Source organism: Pinus tabuliformis, chromosome 7 (assembly GCF_031772625.1).
Source record: "Pinus tabuliformis cultivar Carrire ecotype Pingquan chromosome 7, CPIR1, whole genome shotgun sequence".
In the NCBI taxonomy this organism is placed as follows: domain Eukaryota; kingdom Viridiplantae; phylum Streptophyta; class Pinopsida; order Pinales; family Pinaceae; genus Pinus; species Pinus tabuliformis.
Window position 1 is genome coordinate 814,736,331 of NC_142293.1, and position 22,116 is coordinate 814,758,446.

A 22,116-nucleotide genomic window follows, 5' to 3' on the forward strand; every position below is an offset into this window, starting at 1 on the left:
GATAATGGAGATGGGAATTATTGGCTTGAAGTCTGATCATATTAATCATTCATTCATTGTCATGAGTCATCACGCATTCTATAGCCACGACGCTCAATCTTTTTCTCTCTCTGCGTTGTGCGAGACAGAATAAGGACTAGTAAGTCGGTTTATATGCTCGTCTATATCCAGAACCGGTATTGGTGTTTGGTTTGAATTATGAATTTCTGTGGTAATTAATTTTGTAGGATATACAATTGCTCAGGAATCAAATTTTAATTATAGATACAGGAAGGAGAGATTCATTATCCAACTTAGAAAAAAAATCGAAACTTTGGGGGAATCGACATTGATATATACCAACTCGGTCAAGGTTTTGGACCTTGATAAGTTGGGTGGCTCTCAATTTTCCGTTACAGGCACATAAAGAACAATAGTATCAACATTAGCTTATAAACATTGATATTATAAAAAATAAAATAATCAATCCTCTTGATTATTACAGAATTTGTATGCAGAAATGTATGCACTGGAAAGCAGTGTCAGAATGAATGTCAGAGAACTGAATACAGGGAAGGAAAGAACAGTTAGAAGCACAGGGCATCTAGAATTCATCAATCAGATGACAGAGTTGAGTCAAGAGTGCTCATTTGCATTCTGCGGGTAGCCCCTGGGCGTACCTCTTTGTGTCTGCACAGTAATCGTAGATCATATAGTTCTTTCGCACCCACTGAAGCTTCTGCTCTTGGTTCGAGTCCAAAGCCTCCTCTCCAGCGAAGTTAGAAGAAGAAGTAGAGGCATTGAAGTTGTTGAAGGATGCAACAAAGGGGGCTTTAGTCCAGTCTGTCTTGACCAGGCCACCTCTGGTTGCCCAATCATCTGCATTCCAAAGGCTGGAGTACATCCTCATTGCTTGGCTCTTCGGATAATGATAATCGCTATCTATTTTACCCAACTCTGTCTCCCTATTTTTAAACACACGAACAGAAATCCCGTCTACAGAAAATCTGAATTACAAACATGCATTTTTGTTAATTTGAGAGATTTTATCGTATCATATTGAATAGATGAACTAGTAATTAGGATACATACGTAATTTGATTTGGTGTCCAGAGCACGGAGTAAGTGTGAAAAGCCAGGGTTGGGTCGAACCACAGGTAGAATTGCTGCTCCCGATTGCCAAGGCCTTGAGCGAAGATATTAGTGTGCATAATATAGGGATCTCCAGACAGGTTGCCTAGAAATTCATAGTCTATTTCGTCGTGTTTGGGACCTTGAGACGACAGCTGCAATGGGGTGATAACAACAACATCTTGTTAGCATACCATAGCACAAGTTATAGCTATATATTTGTGTTATTCAGAAAAAGATAGGGGCAAGGCAGGGTAGAGGAAAAAGAAAACATACATAATAGGCAGTAACTGTGCCTGCAGAGTTCCCAGGTACCAACTTGATTTGCATATCAATTTTAGCAAACAGATACTCATTCTTGGATTGAAACCCAGAACCTGCTATCAAGAAAAGGAAGAAGGGAAGGACTAAGATGTCTACATGTAGTATACTAAATATAGATGAAGATAAAATAAGAAATGAATAGAGCATGACGCCATGGAAACCAAGTTTACCCAGTATTACCTGTAGTGTGATCCAGAGTAAGCTGCAGTTGTTGCCCATTGTCAAGGATTTTACCACGACCATTGCCCCATGTGATGTCGACGTCGTTGTAGAAATTTGCAGAAACAATTACAAGAGGACTCGATGAGATTAATAACAAAAGAAAGAGGAGGGGATTGCCCATCTCCATAAATTATGGATTAATAGAAATAAAGGAGCTTGAATTTGAGATCCAAATGCCGATTAATGCAAGGAGCACGACAAAATAGCTCGAGATGTACGTGCGCAAGGAAAGAGTAGTGCAATGAATGAGTAAAGAAACAGGTATTAGGCTCAAATCGCAGTGGGCGATATATGGTTTTGGAATGATGGTCGATTGGATTTATATAGAAAAGAAAGGGGAGTGGCCAGTGTATGGATCAAACGAGGGAGCGAAGGAAACAATGAGAGGTATACAGCTGCAGCCAGGCAGGCATATATTGAGTGATTGAATGCCGTGTTTGACCTGCGTTTGTGTGGAAAACATGGGTGTATCTGATCTCATCCCATAAACCACAGCCTGAGCAATGGCTATCCAGCCACACAGATTGAATACCATGGATGAAGGAACTATCTTAGAACAATCCAAGCAAGACAGTGACACGTATACAGTCGGGCACATCGAATGATTGAAGAGCAGTGACAGGTATACAACCGGGCTCACTGAATGATCGAAGGGCATCTTGGTGCTCTTGGCCTTGGTCTATGTGGAATCCAAAGATGATATTTGCGATTGTGGGTTTCGAGACAAACTCAACTCAACCACTTTTCACTTCCGCGTGGCTCATTTTTGGTGATGTATCGGCTCACTGAATGATTGAAGGGTATCTTGGTGCTCTTGGCGTTGGTCTATGTGGAATCCAAAGATGATATTTGCGATTGCGGGTTCCAAGACAAACTCAACCCAACCACTTTTCACTTCCGCGTGGCTCCTTTTTGGTGATGTATCGTAATTATATTGTTTTAAATGAAAGTACGCCCAAGGAGAGAGTCATCCAAACCATTGGAATCTCCATCCAATTCAGTCGCTGAATCCAACTGGCATCTTGATTTTGCCTGCCTCTCCTTCCTACTCCAACGCGATTTGCTTTCAAGTAACTGCCATCACTAAAGTCTTAGTGCCCTTAATTTCTTTATTGGATGTGGTCTTGTATAATCAATTTCCAGCCTTTAGTGTACCTACTTGTTTTTCGATTTGCTCGTAGTGCGGGCAAGAAATCAGATTTGACATCTCTTCAAAAAATAAATGTTTTGCTAACCTTTTCCCCGTGGAAAAGACTTCGTTTTTAACAACTCGATTCCATCTCATAATATACGCAAAACATTGCATTTATCTAATCTGATGGAAAATTTCTTCCAACTAGAATTAAGCAATCGGTGGCTTCCATTCCACATCTGCTCACTCTCTTTTAGTTTCAAAGTTGACTAAATCTCCTCGCATTATACATTCACAGGAAGGTTGTGTGAATTGTTTAATCAATGAAAGATTTGTTAAATTCTTTTTTAAATAAGTCAATAGGTTTTTTATGGTGAGGTTCTTCCTCACGACACCATAGGAGATTGGTTCGTCAGCCTGCTAAAGTAAGCGAGGGTGTTCCTGGTCTCAGATATAGTAGTTATCACGGATGGCGCTTATCACCATGAACATGAGTTTCATGCCGTAGACTCTTTTTCGACCTATGTTGTCACCGAGCTAACCAAAGAATTGTTGACTTGACAGAGCTCTGAAAAGAGCGACGACGGTCACCGCTGCCGATGGTCCTTCTGACAGTGTTCAAATTCGAACACGTCACAGCCCTTGAAGTGCTCAGCGAAATTTACCAATGAAAATGTATGATTTTTACATGTTTTTTTTTTCAATTTTAAATAATATTATAAAATGTTTTATCGAGGGTTACTTGTCAATAACATTTCAAAAAAATTCGAGTTCTTTCACTAATGTAACACTTTGCAAGAGGTTCTGGCAACACTCAAAAAAGTGCAATAGGATGTAACTAAGGTTGTACATCCATTTCCAGGTCATTAATCATAATGGAAGCACTCATAGAGTTAGCAATAATGATATGAGGTTTATGTTCACATTCATTGATAGCAGAGGTTTTTTTAGGAATTCATTGATAGAAGAGGAGAAGCATCTATGTATTGGTATCCGTAAACAGGGCATATCTTGAAGGTATCAAAGATTTAGAAGAAACAAATGACAAAAGACATAATTGATCATGATTGAGGTAGATTATTGCCTATCTTGAAGGTATCAAAGATTTAGAAGAAACAAATGACAAAAGACATAATTGATCATTATTGAGGTAGATTATTTCCTGTGAATCTTGCCTCCATTGATTTTTTCAATCCCAACCTTACAGCGAGTGCAGCACAAATTCACAAGGTACTTTTAACTCTCAATTTTAATTTTCAACTTTCATTTCCTTGACCTCTCATTCAGTTCATTGATTTAGGCAAAACTGATTAAAATTATTATGTATGGAATGGTTGATTGATCTTTATAATTATTATGTATGGAATGGTTGATTGATCTTTATATAGTGATGTGTAGACTCTGGATTTTTTTATATCGTCCATCATGTCATCGATGAACATTTTTTGGACTACATCTTTGAGCAAAGTCACGGCTTTTTTCCCTTCCTAAGGAGGAAACGATGAAATTGATGCAGAATGAGAACCATCAAGGTTACACTTTGTATCAAGCAGAATCTCTTAATCTTTCCATTCAACCCAAAGGTTTGATGTGGATTTGTGTCTCCTTATATTTACTTATGCTTGTAATTATATCTTTCTCTGCTGAACTTTGAAAAATCAATCCATTGAAGTATTTCACTTCATATTTTTTCATATATTCGTTTTTCTAGGGGATTGGAAAGGGAGTTATGAAGTTTTTGAAGCGTCGATAAAGGAAAGCGATTTCACGGTCTCAATTAATGGCCTTCAACACGTAGGCCTTCAACACGTATGCATTTCAACATTTGAAACAATATTTTTCATATTTGTCGAGTGCTTAAAAATAGATTAAAGTGACAGTGCTGAGATTTTTACATCATAAACACATACTACATTTTGTGTGGTATCTCCATTTTCCTTCCTTAATTTGTAAAATTTTATTCTTTCTTGTCAATCCACTATTAACACAAGATTGTTCAATTATGAGATTACCCAATTAAATGGTGATAACTATGCTTACTGATTTAAAAATCTTTTTTTTTTTCATCTTGTAAATAACTACTACCATCTACTACATCTTCGAGGATGATGAATATATTCGAGTACCGATCATGCCAAATATATTCGAGTACTGATCATCCTACCACTATGAAAACATCTTCCATCCTATCTTTACGAGGACATATTCATGATATTACTTTGATATTTCACATAGATATCTTGAGATAGTATAATAAGGCCGATAAGGTTCCTTACATTTTCCAGAAAGACATCATTACTTTGAAACTCTGATGTTCCACATGGAAATCTTGAGATAGCATAATGAGACCGATAGGGTTCTTTCTTTAGGGTTTCTTTTTAGCGAACATCGGTATATAGACAAAGTAATCTCTTTACTAATTTAAAATTTTATTTTATAGTAATAAATGAAATAAATTAGTTAAAGATGTAATTTTGTCATGTTTAAAAATATATTAAAATGATAATATTGACATTTTTACATCATAACCACATTTTCTATTGTATTTTTATTTTCTTTCCTAATTTGCAAAATTTCCTTACTTTCTTGTCAACCAACCATTCATACAAGATTGTTCAATTTTGACAACCATTAAGACAAGATTGTTCAATTATGATATTACCCCATTAGTGGTGGTAACTAAGCTTAGTGATTCGAACTTTTTTATATTCTTGTAAATAACTACTACCATCTTTTTTCTATTTTTAGATGATTATGTGACTGACAACCATAATGCTTACAAAAGCCTAGCATTGCTGCCATTTGAACTTACTGTAATCAAACTTACTATTAACCCTAGCATTTATAAAATCAAACTTCATTTAAAACCCCATATTTCTTCTCTTATCTTAAAAAGACTTTTTCTTTATTAACTCTCTAGTTTTTGACAACATACAAATTAATGCTATAAAAAAAATTGAGAAATAATAAGTGTGTTTCCCATAAAATTATGTAGAGTTTTGAATTGGAGAGAAGTGTTAGAATGAAACTCCAGGCTGTATTAATAACCACACACCTGAAGATTGGTCTGGCTACAAGGCTACAACTTAATTTTATTTTTCCGGATGGTCTTCCCAAAACATATAGAATGCCAATAGCTATCCATACAACTACTATTGTGTCTCCCGCTTCATTCTCTCCATTCAACATCTAGGAAATAAGTTGTGCATGAGGATGTCCATGTAGCTGCTGCTATGAAGGATTTTTAAGGAGATGTTGAAATCATAGAAAAATTAAAAGACATTGTTAATGAAAAGAAACCATATTATTAGAAAAAGACATGAATGAAAAGAAACTGCATTATTACATAAAGACATCAACGAAACTTGAATTCATTGTAAGGACCAAATTTGAAAGTCATTCTTAAACCAAAAAAATGACCAACCAAGCCTTACAACAAAAAAAACGACCAACCAAGCCATACAACAACAACATTGCAGATGTGTATTACATATTACAATATATCTGCATTACATATTACAATATTTCCCTATTAGATATAGAAAACATTCCTTTTAATTACATAAATTTTTGAATCTATAGATTTTGAAGTTTTTAATGGAGATGAAAGTCTATTGATAGTGTTTTTTAATTGAGCAATGTTAAGAGAAAAGTTCAATTCCCTTGGTTGTTGAAGGTATATATATTTGTTTTTTTGGTTTGCTTTAAATTGTTTCAAGTTGAACAAAATAGATAGTATAAATTAGAAACAAATGAAAACTGAAAAAACTTTCCATTATGCAAATAGATTTATATTTTCAATGATGTAAATTCAAATACTTTTGAAGATTATCTAATGAATAAAAGAAACATATGTTTACCTTTTTTTAATATAATTTGAAAAAAATGTTTGCCTATTTACTAAATTCTATTGAGATTTTATAGTGTTTTAATGTAGCCACTTTTTAAATTTTAAAGATTTAGAAGGACACCATTTCATTTTGGCATTTTTTTATTATAAAAAGTTTACTTAATATACACTTGTTAATAGAAGTACAATTTTTTCTATAACTTTCCATCTTTGAAGGGTTAGATAACTATATGCCCTTCCAAATAAAATTAAGACTAGCCCTTCAAATTTGATTACTAGTCCTTGAGCAGGTACGATGTTGCTTATTTTGGATTTAATTCATTGTGCCCATTATTTTCGTTTCCGCATTGAAGTGAAGCTCTTTATATGTCCATTTATATTATCAGCGTAGGACTCTATATCTTTCTTTTGAAAAATGGTTCTAACCAATGGTAGTTACTGTTTGTAACATAGTCTCTTGTCTTGTATTTCATCTTGGCTCACATGTTTTCTGGCAATTGATATGTATGATAATATTCTTAGACGTTTCATTACAAGGTGAACTAGTTGTCATATTCATGAATTAATCAGTTTTGATTTGCTTGTAAGATGTCTCATTTCTGCAGTGGAATTTCTTTTGCTTGATGTTCTATGCATGCTTTCTGGTTTATGTCAATACAGGAAATTGAATCCTTGGGTTTCTATATTGATGGTATAAAAGGTTAAGAGGACAAATGGCCCTTTCTCCAGCTCGGAAAATATGGAGTCGTCCTCAGTTAGGCATTGGTAGCTATAGAAAGACTAGGTCATTAAACTCTATCGGTGAAGAAAACCGCAAATAAGCCAATCATAAAGGTAAATTTTTGAAGCCGCTTGTTGTTCCATGGACGAAATGCAGTGAAGAAAAATTGTTAGATGAGGTAGCTCTTTTTAGGAAATTCTTTGGTAGGTCTAATTTCTGCGAATGTGGCGGGAAAAATTGACACTGAAGCTAACTGACAATGAAGCTATTCTGTCTTTTCATGGCTGCAGTGGTTTGAGGAAAGCGTTCATTACCTTTTTTTCGATGCAACAGAGGAAGAGAAAGCTTGCGATAGAGAATCAATTGAAGGCTCATATTTTCAGGACGAGAGACAAAAGAATCATGGTAAGTTCTCTTTTTTGGTGCGCCAGAGACAAGAAAAAGATTTTCTTGTCTCAATATTCGTGCAAAGTCTTTAGAAGTTTGGAGGAATTCAATGTTGACAGAAAACAATGAGGACTCTCCGAGAGAGATTAATCATTACATTCACACACATAGATTTATACATAGATTGAACTAGACTGTCATTTATTTTTCACCAACTCTTGCCCATTGACATTGATGACTTGATGACATGGGAACTGTGGGCGGTGCCGTTGGCTACGGTCATTATTAATGTTCTAACACCTCCCCTTAATCATGAAAACTTAAACTTTAACTTGCCTGCTGGTCTAAGTTTCAACTAGGCTTACAACAAAACATTTCATTTTTTCCTTCTTTCTAAAAGGTCCATGCTTGTTCATTTGCTGGTGCAATTTCATCTTCACCTTTATCGCTTTCCTTATGAACTTCCTCTGCTCCTTGCTTACATACTTAACATCAACAACCTTTTCTAGATTGGGATGTGTTATAGAAATTTTTGTGCCTCGCAGCATGGAGCATGAAATGTCAATAATTACAGGGATCCTCAGTCCCTAAACATGTTGTTCTTACCCCTAGAAGAACAAGGTCAGCAAACCATAACACTTCCCATCAGTTCTCCACCTGAAAATACTCAGAAACAGGCTATTTTCTGATCATGTCAGCTGCTCCACTGAGCATCTGCGCTGGAATGCAACTGCTCCTCCTTGTACCTGCGCTGAAAGTCAAATCTAATGAAGGCTACCTGCGCTGGGCGAGATTGGCCAAGTGGCACAGTCATTCTGCAAGGTGTCAATTGCCGAGGAAGCTTCCAAACTGACACTTGGTTCAAGGGATTCGCCCTGTGATGAGTAAGAGGTACTTGATCTCCATGTGTAAGCAAGGATCTCCAAGTGGACTCAAGAACTGAAGTTTAACTGAAGAGGGAGAGGACACAAGGCAGCTTTATGTCAGTCTCAAGCTGACTCATCCTCTCTTCTTCTCTCCTATATATAGAGCTCTTCTATGAGGTCTAAAGAGGCTGGAATTTTGTGCAAAGCAAGGAAGTGCTGTTGGTTTACAGTTAGAGCTATTGGGTGATTGCTTTTATAGAGGTGAAGAGGAGATTTCTTGCTGCTGGGGAGGTGCTGCTGGATTGGAGCCATTGATGGTTGTAACCTTCTCAGAACCCTTTTACTTCTATCAATAAAGCTTTGAATGTTCTCCTATATACTTGTATTGCATTGATGTATTGTATTTACTTGTATATCTGATTCAATCTAATCCATGCATCAGTTATGAGTACATGTTTCTTGTAGTTTCCCTTTCTTGTTTGTGCAGGATCTGTGTGTAGCTGGGCCGGCAAAGGGAGCAAGGAGCTGGGAACAAGAGACAAAGAGAGAGGCCAGGATCGACCAAAGCGAAAGACACCGGTTGGTCAATCTTTTCTTCCTTCTCTGTACTTTCATAAAGGAAAATATCAAAGCTTTACTTTCAGTTGTTGCTAAGGACTGTCACCCTTAGAGTAGGGATAGGGTCATCCGAGTCGGATACTTTTCCCCACAACAAACTGGCGACTCCGCTGGGGAGCCTAGTATCTTGTTGGTGTTTGTAGTATCTTTGCTATTCATTTCCTGAACCAAAGAGTACCAAATCGAAAAGCTTTTGACTATATCAAAAGCGAAGTAGAGGGCCTGCTACTCTTGCTCTTTTTCTGAGCAGATTCATGATTTGAAGAGCTGATCTACAAAAGACTCTTGTACTCTTTGTGATAGCTTTTCATCCTCTTGATCATCCCTTAGCTTGTACTTGACCTATAGCCTTTTGTTTCAGCAAAAACAGTGCATTTGTGAGCTTTTTATGACCCGGAAATCCTTGTAAACGCAACTCTCGTGTCTCAGTGCAGGCTGTCCACAGGCAGTCTGCATTTCAGCACAGGTACTCCCTTCGGGAACTGCCCTGAAAGTCAATTTGACAGACCAGAGCCTGCGCTGATCCAGTTAGGCTATGTCTTCCTGAGGTTTCCCACTGTGTCTTAGCCCTGTTTTCACTGTTATTTTGCTGCTGATTGCTTGTCATGGTACTTGCTGTAAACCAAATTTCCTTGACATTATTCCGCCTCAGTTGTGTGATGAAACTGTGATTTTTCTTTCAGTATTTCTTGCTTCAGTTACAGTTTCCCATTCTGAAAAGCGAACCAGTATAGCTGTGGCCTCTTAGATCCTGAACTGTAAAAGTGTCTTTGTGATCTTAAGAGCTAGTTTTGTTACTGTTCATGGCTGTTTGAGTTTGTTTGTTTTTCATTTTATGGTTTGAATCTATACATTTCCAGTGTCTAAACAAGTCGATCTTAAGGTGTCTTTTGATTTTGGACAAGCTTGTTTACTTCTGCTTGAAATTAGATTCAAAGTTATACAATAGTTTCCTTTCTGTCTTACATCAACATTAAGGATAGCGAAAAGAAATACATGCATTGTGCATTTTGCATTTGACTGTGTGCTTGACGATTTAGGAAAATTTGCATTTTAGTGTGTGTTCTATGATCTGTGAGAAAAGTTGGTGTCTTTCTTTTCCCTCAGTAGATTAAGGTTTTCAAAGTTGAAAGATTGAAAAGTTTTTGCTTCTCATCTTAGATTGCATTTAGGAAGTTGTATATATACATCTCGTGGTGATCCTTAAAGGCAAACTGCTAAGCAAGATCAACATTAAAATAAACCCAATTTACATAACAACGCTTTGTAACATAACGCAAACATCTAGAGGTCTAGGTAGAGACGTGTTCCGGCGTCGTTAAACATAGTGACTGTCGATCTCTACAAAGGTGGGTGATTCCTCCTGAGAGTCGGTGGCACTAATACGGACTTGTGCTCCCGCGTACCGTCGCGTATATTGGGAGACCCCTATAGGCATTTATCCTTTATCCTTAGGAAGCCGTGTCGACCGCCCTACTGATCGCGATGCAGTGAACACAGCATTCACGAAGATCGACCACCCGTACCGTAAAAAGTATTCTGTGGTTTCGCGAAAGGTTTGGCACACCCTCTGCCTAGATCCCTAGAGCAGTTTCTTTTGGCCTTTTTCAAACTCTATAACTGAAAAAGTCCAACCGAGCATTTGTCACTTCGGGCTCGTTGATACATCGAAGGCGACTAGAGTCATCTTTAGCTTTTTCTCGACTCTTAAAACATGAAAAAGCAAGTTTTTGTCTAAAAGCGTCGTTAATAAAATTTATTTTAAGCGGAACATAATCACCTGTTATTCCCACGTTGATCTTTCAGTTGAAAAGTATGGAGCCCACCAACCAAGGAAGCAACCTTGGCGGAAGTCCAAATCCCTTCTCCTCTTGGGGAGATGTTGGTGCGCCTCATATGGCAACATTGTCACTTCCAGGATTGACAATCGGCCTCCCTGTATGGCTCTTTTCAACCAATGTAGTCCAGATCGCCACTAATCCTAATCCTGAGCAGTCGAATCAACAGTCAGAACAATCTAGAACTACCCACCAGCCTTCCACTTCTTACGATACTTCCTCTGATCCTTCATCTTCGCGAGGTAGAGCTGGCAAAAGTCAGCCTCCCAAGGAGAAGAAGGAAAAGAAGAAGAAAGAAAAGAAGCAGAAGGAGCCTATGGCGAAGGCGACTGGGGGCAAGCAGGAGAAAGCTGACAAAAACCCACACACTGCACCGACCGGGCCTAAATCGCCATGTGTCATTTGCAAAGGGACCCACTTCCATCGTGATTGTCCTTGTATTCCCCGGATACTAAGGGACTGGTCCCCAAGGTTGCACAATCCGGTAGCATCAACCTCTGGTAGTCATGTTGATTGCAGTCCGTCAACTAGCGAGAGTGAAGGACGAAGAGGGAGACCAAGATCACCCTGTGTATTGTGTGAAGGCAAGCATGCCATCCACAAATGTCCATTCTTAGATGAGGCAAAGAGAGTTTTGGAAGATCGTCCGGTTTCACCGTTACGACTTCCTCCTGGATACCAAAAACTCGCGCCTAATCCCTTGATAGTTGAAAATCCAACTGACCCGCCCAAGTGGTCAGCTGAAGTGTCGGTCATTGAGAATGAACCTACTGAATCTAGACCAGAAGAAAGTCTAAAGGTTGAAACGGCAGTTGACTCGGTTCTTCCTTCAGAGGTTTCATCGTCTAATGACTCCGTCATTGAAGACCCATCTTCAAATGACACCGTCGCTGAAGAGGCATCTTCATGCGACACCCTCACTGAAGAGAATAAGGATGACACCATCCAGGTTCTTTTCATCAGCACCGACTCTGATGAGCGTCAGGGCAATGCGCCCATTCCTTTATCGCAGGAAGGAACGTCATCAGGGTCATACCCGGCCGTATATTCGGTCCCACCACCAAGCAACCTGGTTGTATCCTTTGATTGGAATCAACTAGGCAGGCCCCGGTTACCAGCCAGTATACCATTCAGAATCATTGTCCAGATCTATAGAATGATTATGGCTGGTACTATCATTGATGAAGGGGCGTCTGTGAGTATCCTTTCCTCTGTTGCTTGGAAAGCACTGGGTTCCCCGGCGCTTTTACCTGAGTTAAGAAATCTCTCAGGTTTTGATAAAGGAACCAGTCGACCATTAGGAATCCTCCCCAATGTACCTGTTACATTGAAAGGGAAGACAATTAATATGAACGTGTTGGTCGTCCAAGGACCCTTGGATTATAACCTACTCCTTGGACGCGACTATATTTATTGCATGGGAGCGATAGTCTCCTCACTCTTTAGAGTAATGTGTTTTCCATACGAAGGAAGGATGGTCAAGCTCGTAGACCAACTTTCGTTTCCGGGATCTCGCATCGCAAATAGTCAAATACCAATCCTAAATGGTCTGTTCACTCAAGATACGCCTCCACCCCCAGTCCTCCTTCCCGATGAGTGCGAGTGATTCGGAAAGAAAGACTAGGACCCAGGGGGCATGCACCCTGGTCTGCTTCGGGCAGAAGAAACCCTGGGTATAAGGTAGAATTTCCGCAGAAGAATATGACTAGTCCGTACCCCATCCGAAGAAGGAAGAGAGGGTTGTTCTAGAATAATATTCTTTTGTCAAAGTTATGTGAGTGAGATAATCAGCTTCTCGCTCCCCTTGTCTAGATAATCTGGATACCGAGGATGAGGACCATTTTCTGTAGCAAGTAGTAACCATCTTTGAAGACAAGCCTCACCCATTAAAACGTATGTTTTGAAGGATAAGTAGGGGCAGCCCCCAAAGAAAGAGATTCTATTGCTACAACAGGTAGCCACCATCTTTAGTAACCTAATGTTAGACATCGCCGAAGAAAGAGATTGATTTGCGACAGCAAATAGAACCCTCTTCGGATGATAAGAAAGAAGCAAACCTCCCTCAATAATACCAATGTTTTGTCTTTGAGTAGTGTTCTTCTCTTGTCACAAATAGCTGTTCGTTAAAAGTTGGGCCGACGGGAAGCCTGAGTACCACATAAGACCCCTTAAAATAACGAGAAGACTAGTATCGTTAACATTAGATTGGCAAGATGACAAGTAGCTGTGAACACCCAAAGAAAAGCAGAGGTAGGGGAGAGGAGGGTCAGCCTCGAAATTCTATCCTATGTCTGGGGGCATGCAAACTTTTGGAATGTAAGCAAGGGACGACTATTTATTTTTTTAAATTTTTAGGTCCTCCCTTTAAACCTGTAGGTCTAACCCTTTAAACTCGTAGGATTAGCCGTTTTCGACCTTGCATGAAGAAAGCCTGTGGGGCAAAGGTAAAAACTTGCTAAAATTGGAGCATAGCTTCGTGAGATAAAGCTCCTTAAAAAATAGCTATCTCACAGGAGGCGTTCTTATTCGACGACTGGTATATCGAGCAGTTTTAGCACATAGTTCATGCTCGTTAAAAAATAAACGCAAGATCCGAGCAGTTTTAGCACATAGTTCATGCTCGTTAAAAAATAAACATAAGTTATGAGCAGGCTTTCCTTTAGAGTTCAAGCTCATTCAGAAAAAATGAACCGGTAAATAACCTTTTGAGATCGTAAATTCATCAGCCATAAAAGCCTTGGTCGTGTTTGTGCACCGTCACCTCCACTGTTCATTTGGCCGATCATTCACCTCCATTTGTGTGTTTACCTCTTTTGAGAAATAGCTGCGAAGAGTGATTTCACCTAGCCATCCTTGTGACACTGCCGTGATTGGAAAATTCCAACCTGTACCTGGAATCTGCTGCTATCCCTGTTTATCACTCGTTCCTCAAAAGACGAGTCTTCTTTGAGCTCTTTTCACTGACTCGTAAAATATGAAAAGTTTGCCGAGTTTTGGCCTTCCAGCTCGTTAAACGACCGGAAGAGCTATCCCTCCTCTAGATTTTAATCTTTTTGGACCTGAGGGATTATTGCACAAAAAGATCGAGCGCTTGTCTTGTTCGGCTCGTTAAAAGTACCGAACACCCATCCCTTCTGTATTGTTTTATAATTTTTCGGACTTAAGGGATTAGCTGACGAAAAAGGAATCATGGAGTTAACTTTCTGTACCTTTTCAGACTCTCTAAAAATGAAAAGGACCGAGTTATCCTTGTCGTTAGACTCGTTAAATTCATTAAATAGCGACAAACTTGTCTTTAGACGAGAACGAGTTTCCCTATCGCTAAGCTCGTTAAATCATAGCGATAGGCTTGCCCGAAGGGCAGGTTATAGAACAAGCATATGTTATCCTCCTCAAGCTTGACAAAAATAAAGAGGTACTGGTCAGAAATGACTGGGGAAAAATTGGGAGAACATCAAAGTTTAATGGTAGCAAGTCACTCTTGAACATGACACTTTTCCTCCGTACCACATCGGGTTGGGTTGTTTCATTCACCGGTCTCATCGCCATAGTCCTCGCCAAACCATCCACATTTGGGGTAATGCTACCGATCCATCGCATCAGTGTCGTTATATGTTCAAGAGGGGTCATTCTGAAAGTGTCAACTGTGTCCCATCCACTGCCATACATTATCCTTCATCCATTCATGATCGCCACCCTGAATCATATGTCACAGTTTGTTTTCACCTCCACTAAAATCATTAGCTCCGTTCCGTGTCATTGATGTGGGATTCATTAAGGCCCTCCTTTGACGGATCGCTTCTTGTCGACTTCAGCTCATTATCCAAGAAGTTGATCTAGGAACACCCCCATCAGTACTTTGAAGCTTGCTTGCCTCAATGGCAAGTTTCTCACTTCCGGCGACAGGTATACATCAATGACCTTCGACCAGAAGATTTTGCGTGGCGTTCGACACCAAGTCCTTTATTCACGCCACGTGAATTGTACTGCAGTACCTTGAGGGTCATTATCATTATCGGTGATTCCTCTCGCGCTTGTTAACGGTTTTCATTATTAGCCGGTAATCAAGCGATGTCTTTCCATGTTCGACTTCAGCGCAATTCTCACATGGATCGACTTGTACTTAGAGTGAAGATCGAACGAGTTTGAAGACCCCGGATCTAGTTTCATCCATCCGGGCTGCGATATATATTCAGGAAATATAAAAGCATTTGTCATGTACATCATTGCAGCAGATGATCATCCTATTCAAAGGATGATAATTTCAGCAGAAAATTATCAGTCTACCATCAGACGATTGTCTGTTATATGTACCAAAATGTATTTATAAAGCTGAGCATGGGAATGCCCGCCTCAGCTAGATCATGAAAACATAATGAAAAATAATGTATTTTATTGTATTGTATTACAGGGCGCCTCCTCAGCACTGGAATGAACTTCGGACCCTCTAGATAAAGCATTTCACCCGATAAACGGCCTCATACTTTAGGGGGCAACTGTTATAGACATTTTTGTGCCTCGCAGCATGGAGCATGAAATGTCAATAATTACAGGGATCCTCAGTCCCTAAACATGTTGTTCTTACCCCTAGAAGAACAAGGTCAGCAAACCACAGCACTTCCCATCAGTTCTCCACCTGAAAATACTCAGAAACAGGCTATTTTTGGATCATGTCAGCTGCTCCACTGAGCATCTGCGCTGGAATGCAACTGCTCCTCCTTGTACCTGCGCTGAAAGTCAAATCTAATGAAGGCTACCTGCGCTGGGCAAGATTGGCCAAGTGGCACAGTCATTCTGCAAGGTGTCAATTGCCGAGGAAGCTTCCAAACTGACACTTGGTTCAAGGGATTCGCCCTGTGATGAGTAAGAGGTACTTGATCTCCATGTGTAAGCAAGGATCTCCAAGTGGACTCAAGAACTGAAGTTTAACTGAAGAGGGAGAGGACACAAGGCAGCTTTATGTCAGTCTCAAGCTGACTCATCCTCTCTTCTTCTCTCCTATATATAGAGCTCTTCTATGAGGTCTAAAGAGGCTGGAATTTTGTGCAAAGCAAGGAAGTGCTGTTGGTTTACAGTTAGAGCTATTGGGTGATTGCTTTTATAGAGGTGAAGAGGAGATTTCTTGCTGCTGGGGAGGTGCTGCTGGATTGGAGCCATTGATGGTTGTAACCTTCTCAGAACCCTTTTACTTCTATCAATAAAGCTTTGAATGTTCTCCTATATACTTGTATTGCATTGATGTATTGTATTTACTTGTATATCACTCTAATCCATGCATCAGTTATGAGTACATGTTTCTTGTAGTTTCCCTCTCTTGTTTGTGCAGGATCTGTGTGTAGCTGGGCCGGCAAAGGGAGCAAGGAGATGGGAACAAGAGACAAAGAGAGAGGCCAGGATCGACCAAAGCGAAAGACACCGGTTGGTCAATCTTTTCTTCCTTCTCTGTACTTTCATAAAGGAAAATATCAAAGCTTTACTTTCAGTTGTTGCTAAGGACTGTCACCCTTAGAGTAGGGATAGGGTCATCCGAGTCGGATACTTTTCCCCACAACAGGATGCAAGGCAACATCTCGAAGAGAGAAAACAAGATAATCCACTCTATGCTCTCCCCACTTTCCATGAGGAGCCACCAAAATGCACTCATCTTCGAACATGAGTGGCCTCCCAACAACATCCATGGTAGTATCCTCCACTATCGCAGCCATCTTAGAAGCGGATCCAATCACATTACTAGAAATTGGGTTCAGGGACAAGCAAGTTTTTCTCTCATGTAAAATGGACTCCAACTCTGGATATTTGTAGTCATCAATAAAATCATTTTGTTGATCTAATAATTATTGTGACTCAAAAATAATACCAGAATAAAAAATATTAATAGGCCTGGAAATAATAATACCAGAATAAAAAAATATTAATAAGCCCAAAAATACTTCCTAATAGACTCTTTAAAAAGACATCATCAAAAATATCACTACCCAACATTATCCCACTCATTGTACTCAAATCAGACCAATGACCTTCTACGGGGCCTCTCCACTCACTATGGTAGCCAAAACTTTACACAAACAATTTTAACCTTTATCTTCTCCTCTCAAGATTGAGCACTGACAAACTCCGCTTCAAATCGGAGGTAGGCACAAAAACGTTTCCACGCACCAATGCTCACTCTGCTACACATGCACCAGTCACAGACTTCATGGTTAGCTCTCCATCTCCTCTAGGCTCAACACACAATTTACTCCGACGTCACCCATGGTCAGCTTCTCGGCTCACGCCCCAAGTACGTATGCTTAAGCCTACAGGCAATAAGCCCGGGTTCAGATCCCACAGATGCAACAAACATGAAATGTGATGGGCTTCAATCAATTGACAACACTATAAACACCTCCACGCAACACTTTGCATCACGTCCACGCAACGCTCACAATCTTTGGGCTCAGGCTCTCAATGATGGCGCTCTCGTACAGCGCGTTAACCTGTGCTCCTCAGTTGTGTTCATACTACACACCACCGATCTCAGAGTGCTCTGTCCACTGAACCCTAATTGTCACGCCCCCAAGCTAGCGGTAGTCTTTCAACCGCTCTTAGCGAGGTGCGGCACCACTGAACACTTTCTTTTCACCAATACTTATGTTCGTGGACTATGCCTAATTCACTTTTCCCTACTTAGTTTGTGTTTCGCAACCAAGTATTATTATGTTATCCTTTATACCAATGAACACCCATACACATTCATTATCAACAACAATTATAAACGAGAACACAATTGCACAGTATAAAGGGAGGGGCAACTCCCTGAACAATGAGTCTGCCCGAAATATATGTATTAATCAATCTTCAATATTACAAGCTTATACAAGTATACTTGGAAGTCCAAGTTTCATACTTAGCTAGTTTTACAATCAAGGCAAACTCGGTTGCCAACCTTCGTTCACCTTCGTGCACACTTGCATGATGGGTGGGCGCTCACCCGAGCCACCAAGGCATCCACACCAAGACTTGGCACAAATGGGTGGTACACGTTCACCGTGCACGCTTCAACCGACCAACGGGCACACCTTTCCCAACACCTTCACCCAAATCCAAGTGTGTTTCCAACCATGCGGCTAAACCAAGACTTAGCGCATGTGATATGCGCTCTTCCTCCTTGTCTATTTTCACGCTAGAACTGCGCACTACCTCTTGTGCGAAGTGTTGATCGAATGCTTGATGTCCAAATGCTCTCCAAACACATCCTTATATATATCCATCACAGTGTGTGGGTGGGGCTTGCCCAATCGACCGCCCAACCTTCGTTCAAACCCCTTAACCAACGCTCGAGCGCCCACACTTCAAGTCGGCCCGCCCTCCATCATGAGTCGGCCTCCAAGTGACTCGCTCCACGCTCCAACCGGGTATAAACACTCCATTGCATTTCATTTGTCACATGTTTCATCACATGTATTGTCGCATAACCTGTCGTAGCTCCATCGCACTTGTGTTGCGCCCGTCGCACAACCGCCCATGTGCTCCAACTCGTCACCTACCCGCGTGCGCGCCCGGTCTGCTCGGCGCCCAAACGCGTCGCACATTCGAGGATGTTACATCCTCCTCCACCTAAAATCGTTGTCGTCCTCGACTACATACCATCCTGGTAGCCATCCACCAAGATCATCAATATCCATGATGTCAACTCCTTCACATACTGCAACCATCCTTGCAACATATTTAGAGCTCCATCTCCACCATGTCTCGCCTCGGCAACCATCTATCACCAAGCTCACCATACCAAGGTATACACCTCATCGGTATGTCATATATCAGATATCATCTCAATCCATGATCATCGACCCCTCTGTCACAATCTCCACATGCTGCTCTCCATCGTGGAAGGCTGGTCCCTCCATCTCAAGCTACATGCCCACTGCAACATCTCGTGTCGACTCCATCATGTGTCATCATGTGAACCGCTGTCATGATACTCCAACAAGTGCTAACACATCTCTACCATGTGCCAACATCTCATCCCAACAGCAACATCAATCTGTACACTGGATCCCCTCATGACTCGAACTAGTTGGGTAGCTAATCCAACCATACGCCCAAACCACAAGAATGCACATTCTCATATCACCATCAGTCGTTTCTCAAAACATCCTGTCACATATACAAGTGTAAACCATGCTCAGGTCCATGGAAACTCCATCCCATTTGCAACATGTCATGATGCTTGATGCCAAGCCATCCCTGCCCCATCAGTCATACCTGCTCAACCTGCTTTAAGGAATCACTGCCATGAGCATCTAACAATATGCCCCATCTTCTCATCCATCTAAGAAGATGTAGAGGGAGTAGAGCCTGAAGGCTCTCCCTCACTAATCAACTCGATCCATCTGTCAGGATCCTCAATCTCCATCCTCTGTAGATAAGTGACCTGATCCTCCTCCTGGACATTCGGCCTCACATATACCCCATCATCATCATCATCCTCGACTACTTCTAGCCTTCTTGACAAATCCAAGATGCTATCTGAAAGTGTCCTGATGACCAATGACTGCTTGGTAAGCTTTGCCTCAACAGTAGACAACCGCTTACTCATGTCTCCCATTCGCTTCTCATCCTCCATTTGCATCACTCCCAATTTAAAATCAGGTCTTGTCACTCCAATGGTTGGCACACCAATGGGTACATCCTCCCTTCCATCGTAAATGTAGAGCTTCCTCAAATGTGGAACAATCATAGCATCAAATTGTTTCATGAATTCCATCCCCAGCACAGCCTCATAGTCATCAATCTGCACTATAGTGAAGTCGACCTTCCCCGTCCATTCACCAAGTGTTGTGTCCACCCTTTCAGCTATACCAAGAACTTCAACAGGAGGAGAATTGACTGTCTTCATCTATGCCATTGCTGGTACAAATTTCAACCCAATTCTTCTCGCAGTATCTTCACCCATGAAGTTGTGAGAAGCCCCACTATCCACCATAGTGAGTATATCAGCACCTCCAACCTTCATCCGAACATACTCCAACCTGTTCCTTTAAGGAGCCCTCTGAGAGACCACCTCTATAGTAGCAGAAGCACCAAGTATCTGCATCATCCCCACAGAAGCTTCTTCATTCTTCGCATAAAATTGTGCAATCGCAGCCACTTTCGGTCTAGAAGGACAATTCTTCACTGTATGTGGTCCAACACATATCCAACACTTCAAGGCTTTCTTCATCTTCGAACTATCATCCGATTTCGAAGCATCATACTTCTTCTTTTCTTTCGGCTTATCAGACTTCTTCTTCCTATCATCAGAAGTCTCATCATAATGCTCCACCAACTTATCAACAGCAGCGAAAGCTTCCTTAAGTGTTTTAATTCTCTGCCTCTTCACTTAATTGCGTGCCCAAGGCTTCAATCCAATAATAAAATTGAACACCTTGTCCCTCTCCGCCATGTCAGGAAGTTCCAGAACCGCACTTGCAAACTCTCGCTGATACGTTTGTAGGTTCCCGGTCTGCTTTATGAACTTAATCTTCATCCTTGCTTCCCACGTTTCGTCCTGAGGACTAAAATGGTTATGCAAAGCTTCCTTCATGTCATCCCACGAAGTAATGTCACCAGCACTGCCATTGGCAATCTGATCCATCCTCCTTCGCCACCACATCTTAGCATCCTTTGTTAAGAACTGAGCAGCTACCTTGACCTTTGTCTCATCATCAGATAGACCCAATCATTCCAAGTATTGCTCCATGTCCCATAGAAAGTTGCCAAGAGTCTTTGCACTCCTTGTACCATCATAAGATTCCGGTTCCTTGACTTTCACATGAGGCACTCCTCCACCTGAGTTATGCCTCATGACCTTCTTCAACACCGCAATCTCATCTCTGGCTTCGTCAAGAGATTTCTTCAAGTCCATGATCTCTGCAAGACCCTAGTCCCTTGCTTCTTCAACCTCCTTGACCCTTACTTCAAGTTGTGTACACATAAGATCAGTGTACTCGTGTTGTGTCCGGAGTTCATCAAACTCTTCCTTCATCTTCGAATTGGCCTCTTGCTCCTTAGTGAACAAGTCCATCTTCTTATCCCAGGAAGTCTCCATAACCTCCATCCTCAACAACACCTTTTCCATAAGTGTGATAGTAGCATCCTGCACACCATGACTAGACCCAGCTTGAGATTCAGCTGCCATTGCTAACAACTTTCTTCTTCTTTGCAATCTAGTTTCGACCATCCAACAGCTTCACCAAGATGCCTGCAACCTGAACCAACCCTTGTTCCACTTGTATGTGAAACAACTTCCTTCACCTGCAAGTACCTACTTCACTGTCTTCAATTTCCAAGTTCCCAAGTGTGTGGAAACACTTGCTTCACCGGCTTCTTGCAAGACTCCTCCAAGTCTTCGGACTAGCTCTAATACCACCTGTCACGCCCCCAAGCCAGCGGTAGTCTTTCAACTGCTCTTAGCGAGGTGCGGCACCACCGAACACTTTCTTTTCACCAATACTTATGTTCGTGGACTACGCCTAATTCACTTTTCCCTACTTAGTTTGTGTTTCACAACCAAGTATTATTATGTTATCCTTTATACCAATGAACACCCATACACATTCATTATCAATAGCAATTATAAACGAGAACACAATTGCACAGTATAAAGGGAGGGGCAACTCCCTGAACAATGAGTCTGCCCGAAATATATGTATTAATCAATCTTCAATATTACAAGCTTATACAAGTATACTTGGAAGTCCAAGTTTCATACTTAGCCAATTTTACAATCAAGGCAAACTCGGTTTCCAACCTTCGTTCACCTTCGTGCACACTTGCACGATGGGCGGGCACTCACCCGAGCCACCAAGACACCCACGCCAAGACTTGGCACAAACGGGCGCTACACGTTCACCATGCATGCTTCAACCGACCAATGGGCACACCTTGCCCAACACCTTCACCCAACTCCAAGTGTGTTTCCAACCATGCAGCTAAACCAAGACTTAGCGCATGAGATATGCGCTCTTCCTCTTTGTCTATTTGCGAACTAGAACTGCGCACTACCTCTTATGCGAAGTGTTCATCGA

The 22,116-nt window shown here is 40.9% G+C and overlaps 1 protein-coding gene across 1 annotated transcript; it reads right to left on the reverse strand.

Annotated features, from left to right (window-relative positions):
* Positions 1-424: 424 nt before the first annotated feature.
* Positions 425-2,122, reverse strand: LOC149250088 (xyloglucan endotransglucosylase protein 1-like). Its single transcript, XM_089458912.1, has 4 exons — positions 1,615-2,122; positions 1,387-1,487; positions 1,072-1,265; positions 425-986 (listed from the first exon to the last, which is right to left on the reverse strand). Exons 1-4 carry the CDS (start codon positions 1,781-1,783, stop codon positions 626-628), a joined length of 825 nt encoding a protein of 274 aa, XP_089315038.1. The 5' UTR covers positions 1,784-2,122; the 3' UTR covers positions 425-625.
* Between the last annotated feature and the right edge of the window lie 19,994 nt (positions 2,123-22,116).

Bases quoted from the DNA above. Each gene is read 5' to 3' on its own strand.
- LOC149250088 (XM_089458912.1), bottom strand. From the start codon at position 1,783: ATGGAGATGGGCAATCCCCTCCTCTTTCTTTTGTTATTAATCTCATCG. The intron at 1,488-1,614 runs GTAATACTGGGT...TCTTGATAGCAG, and splicing joins TACTCTGGATCACACTACAG to GTTCTGGGTTTCAATCCAAG. The intron at 987-1,071 runs GTATGTATCCTA...TTTGTAATTCAG, and splicing joins TGGACACCAAATCAAATTAC to ATTTTCTGTAGACGGGATTT.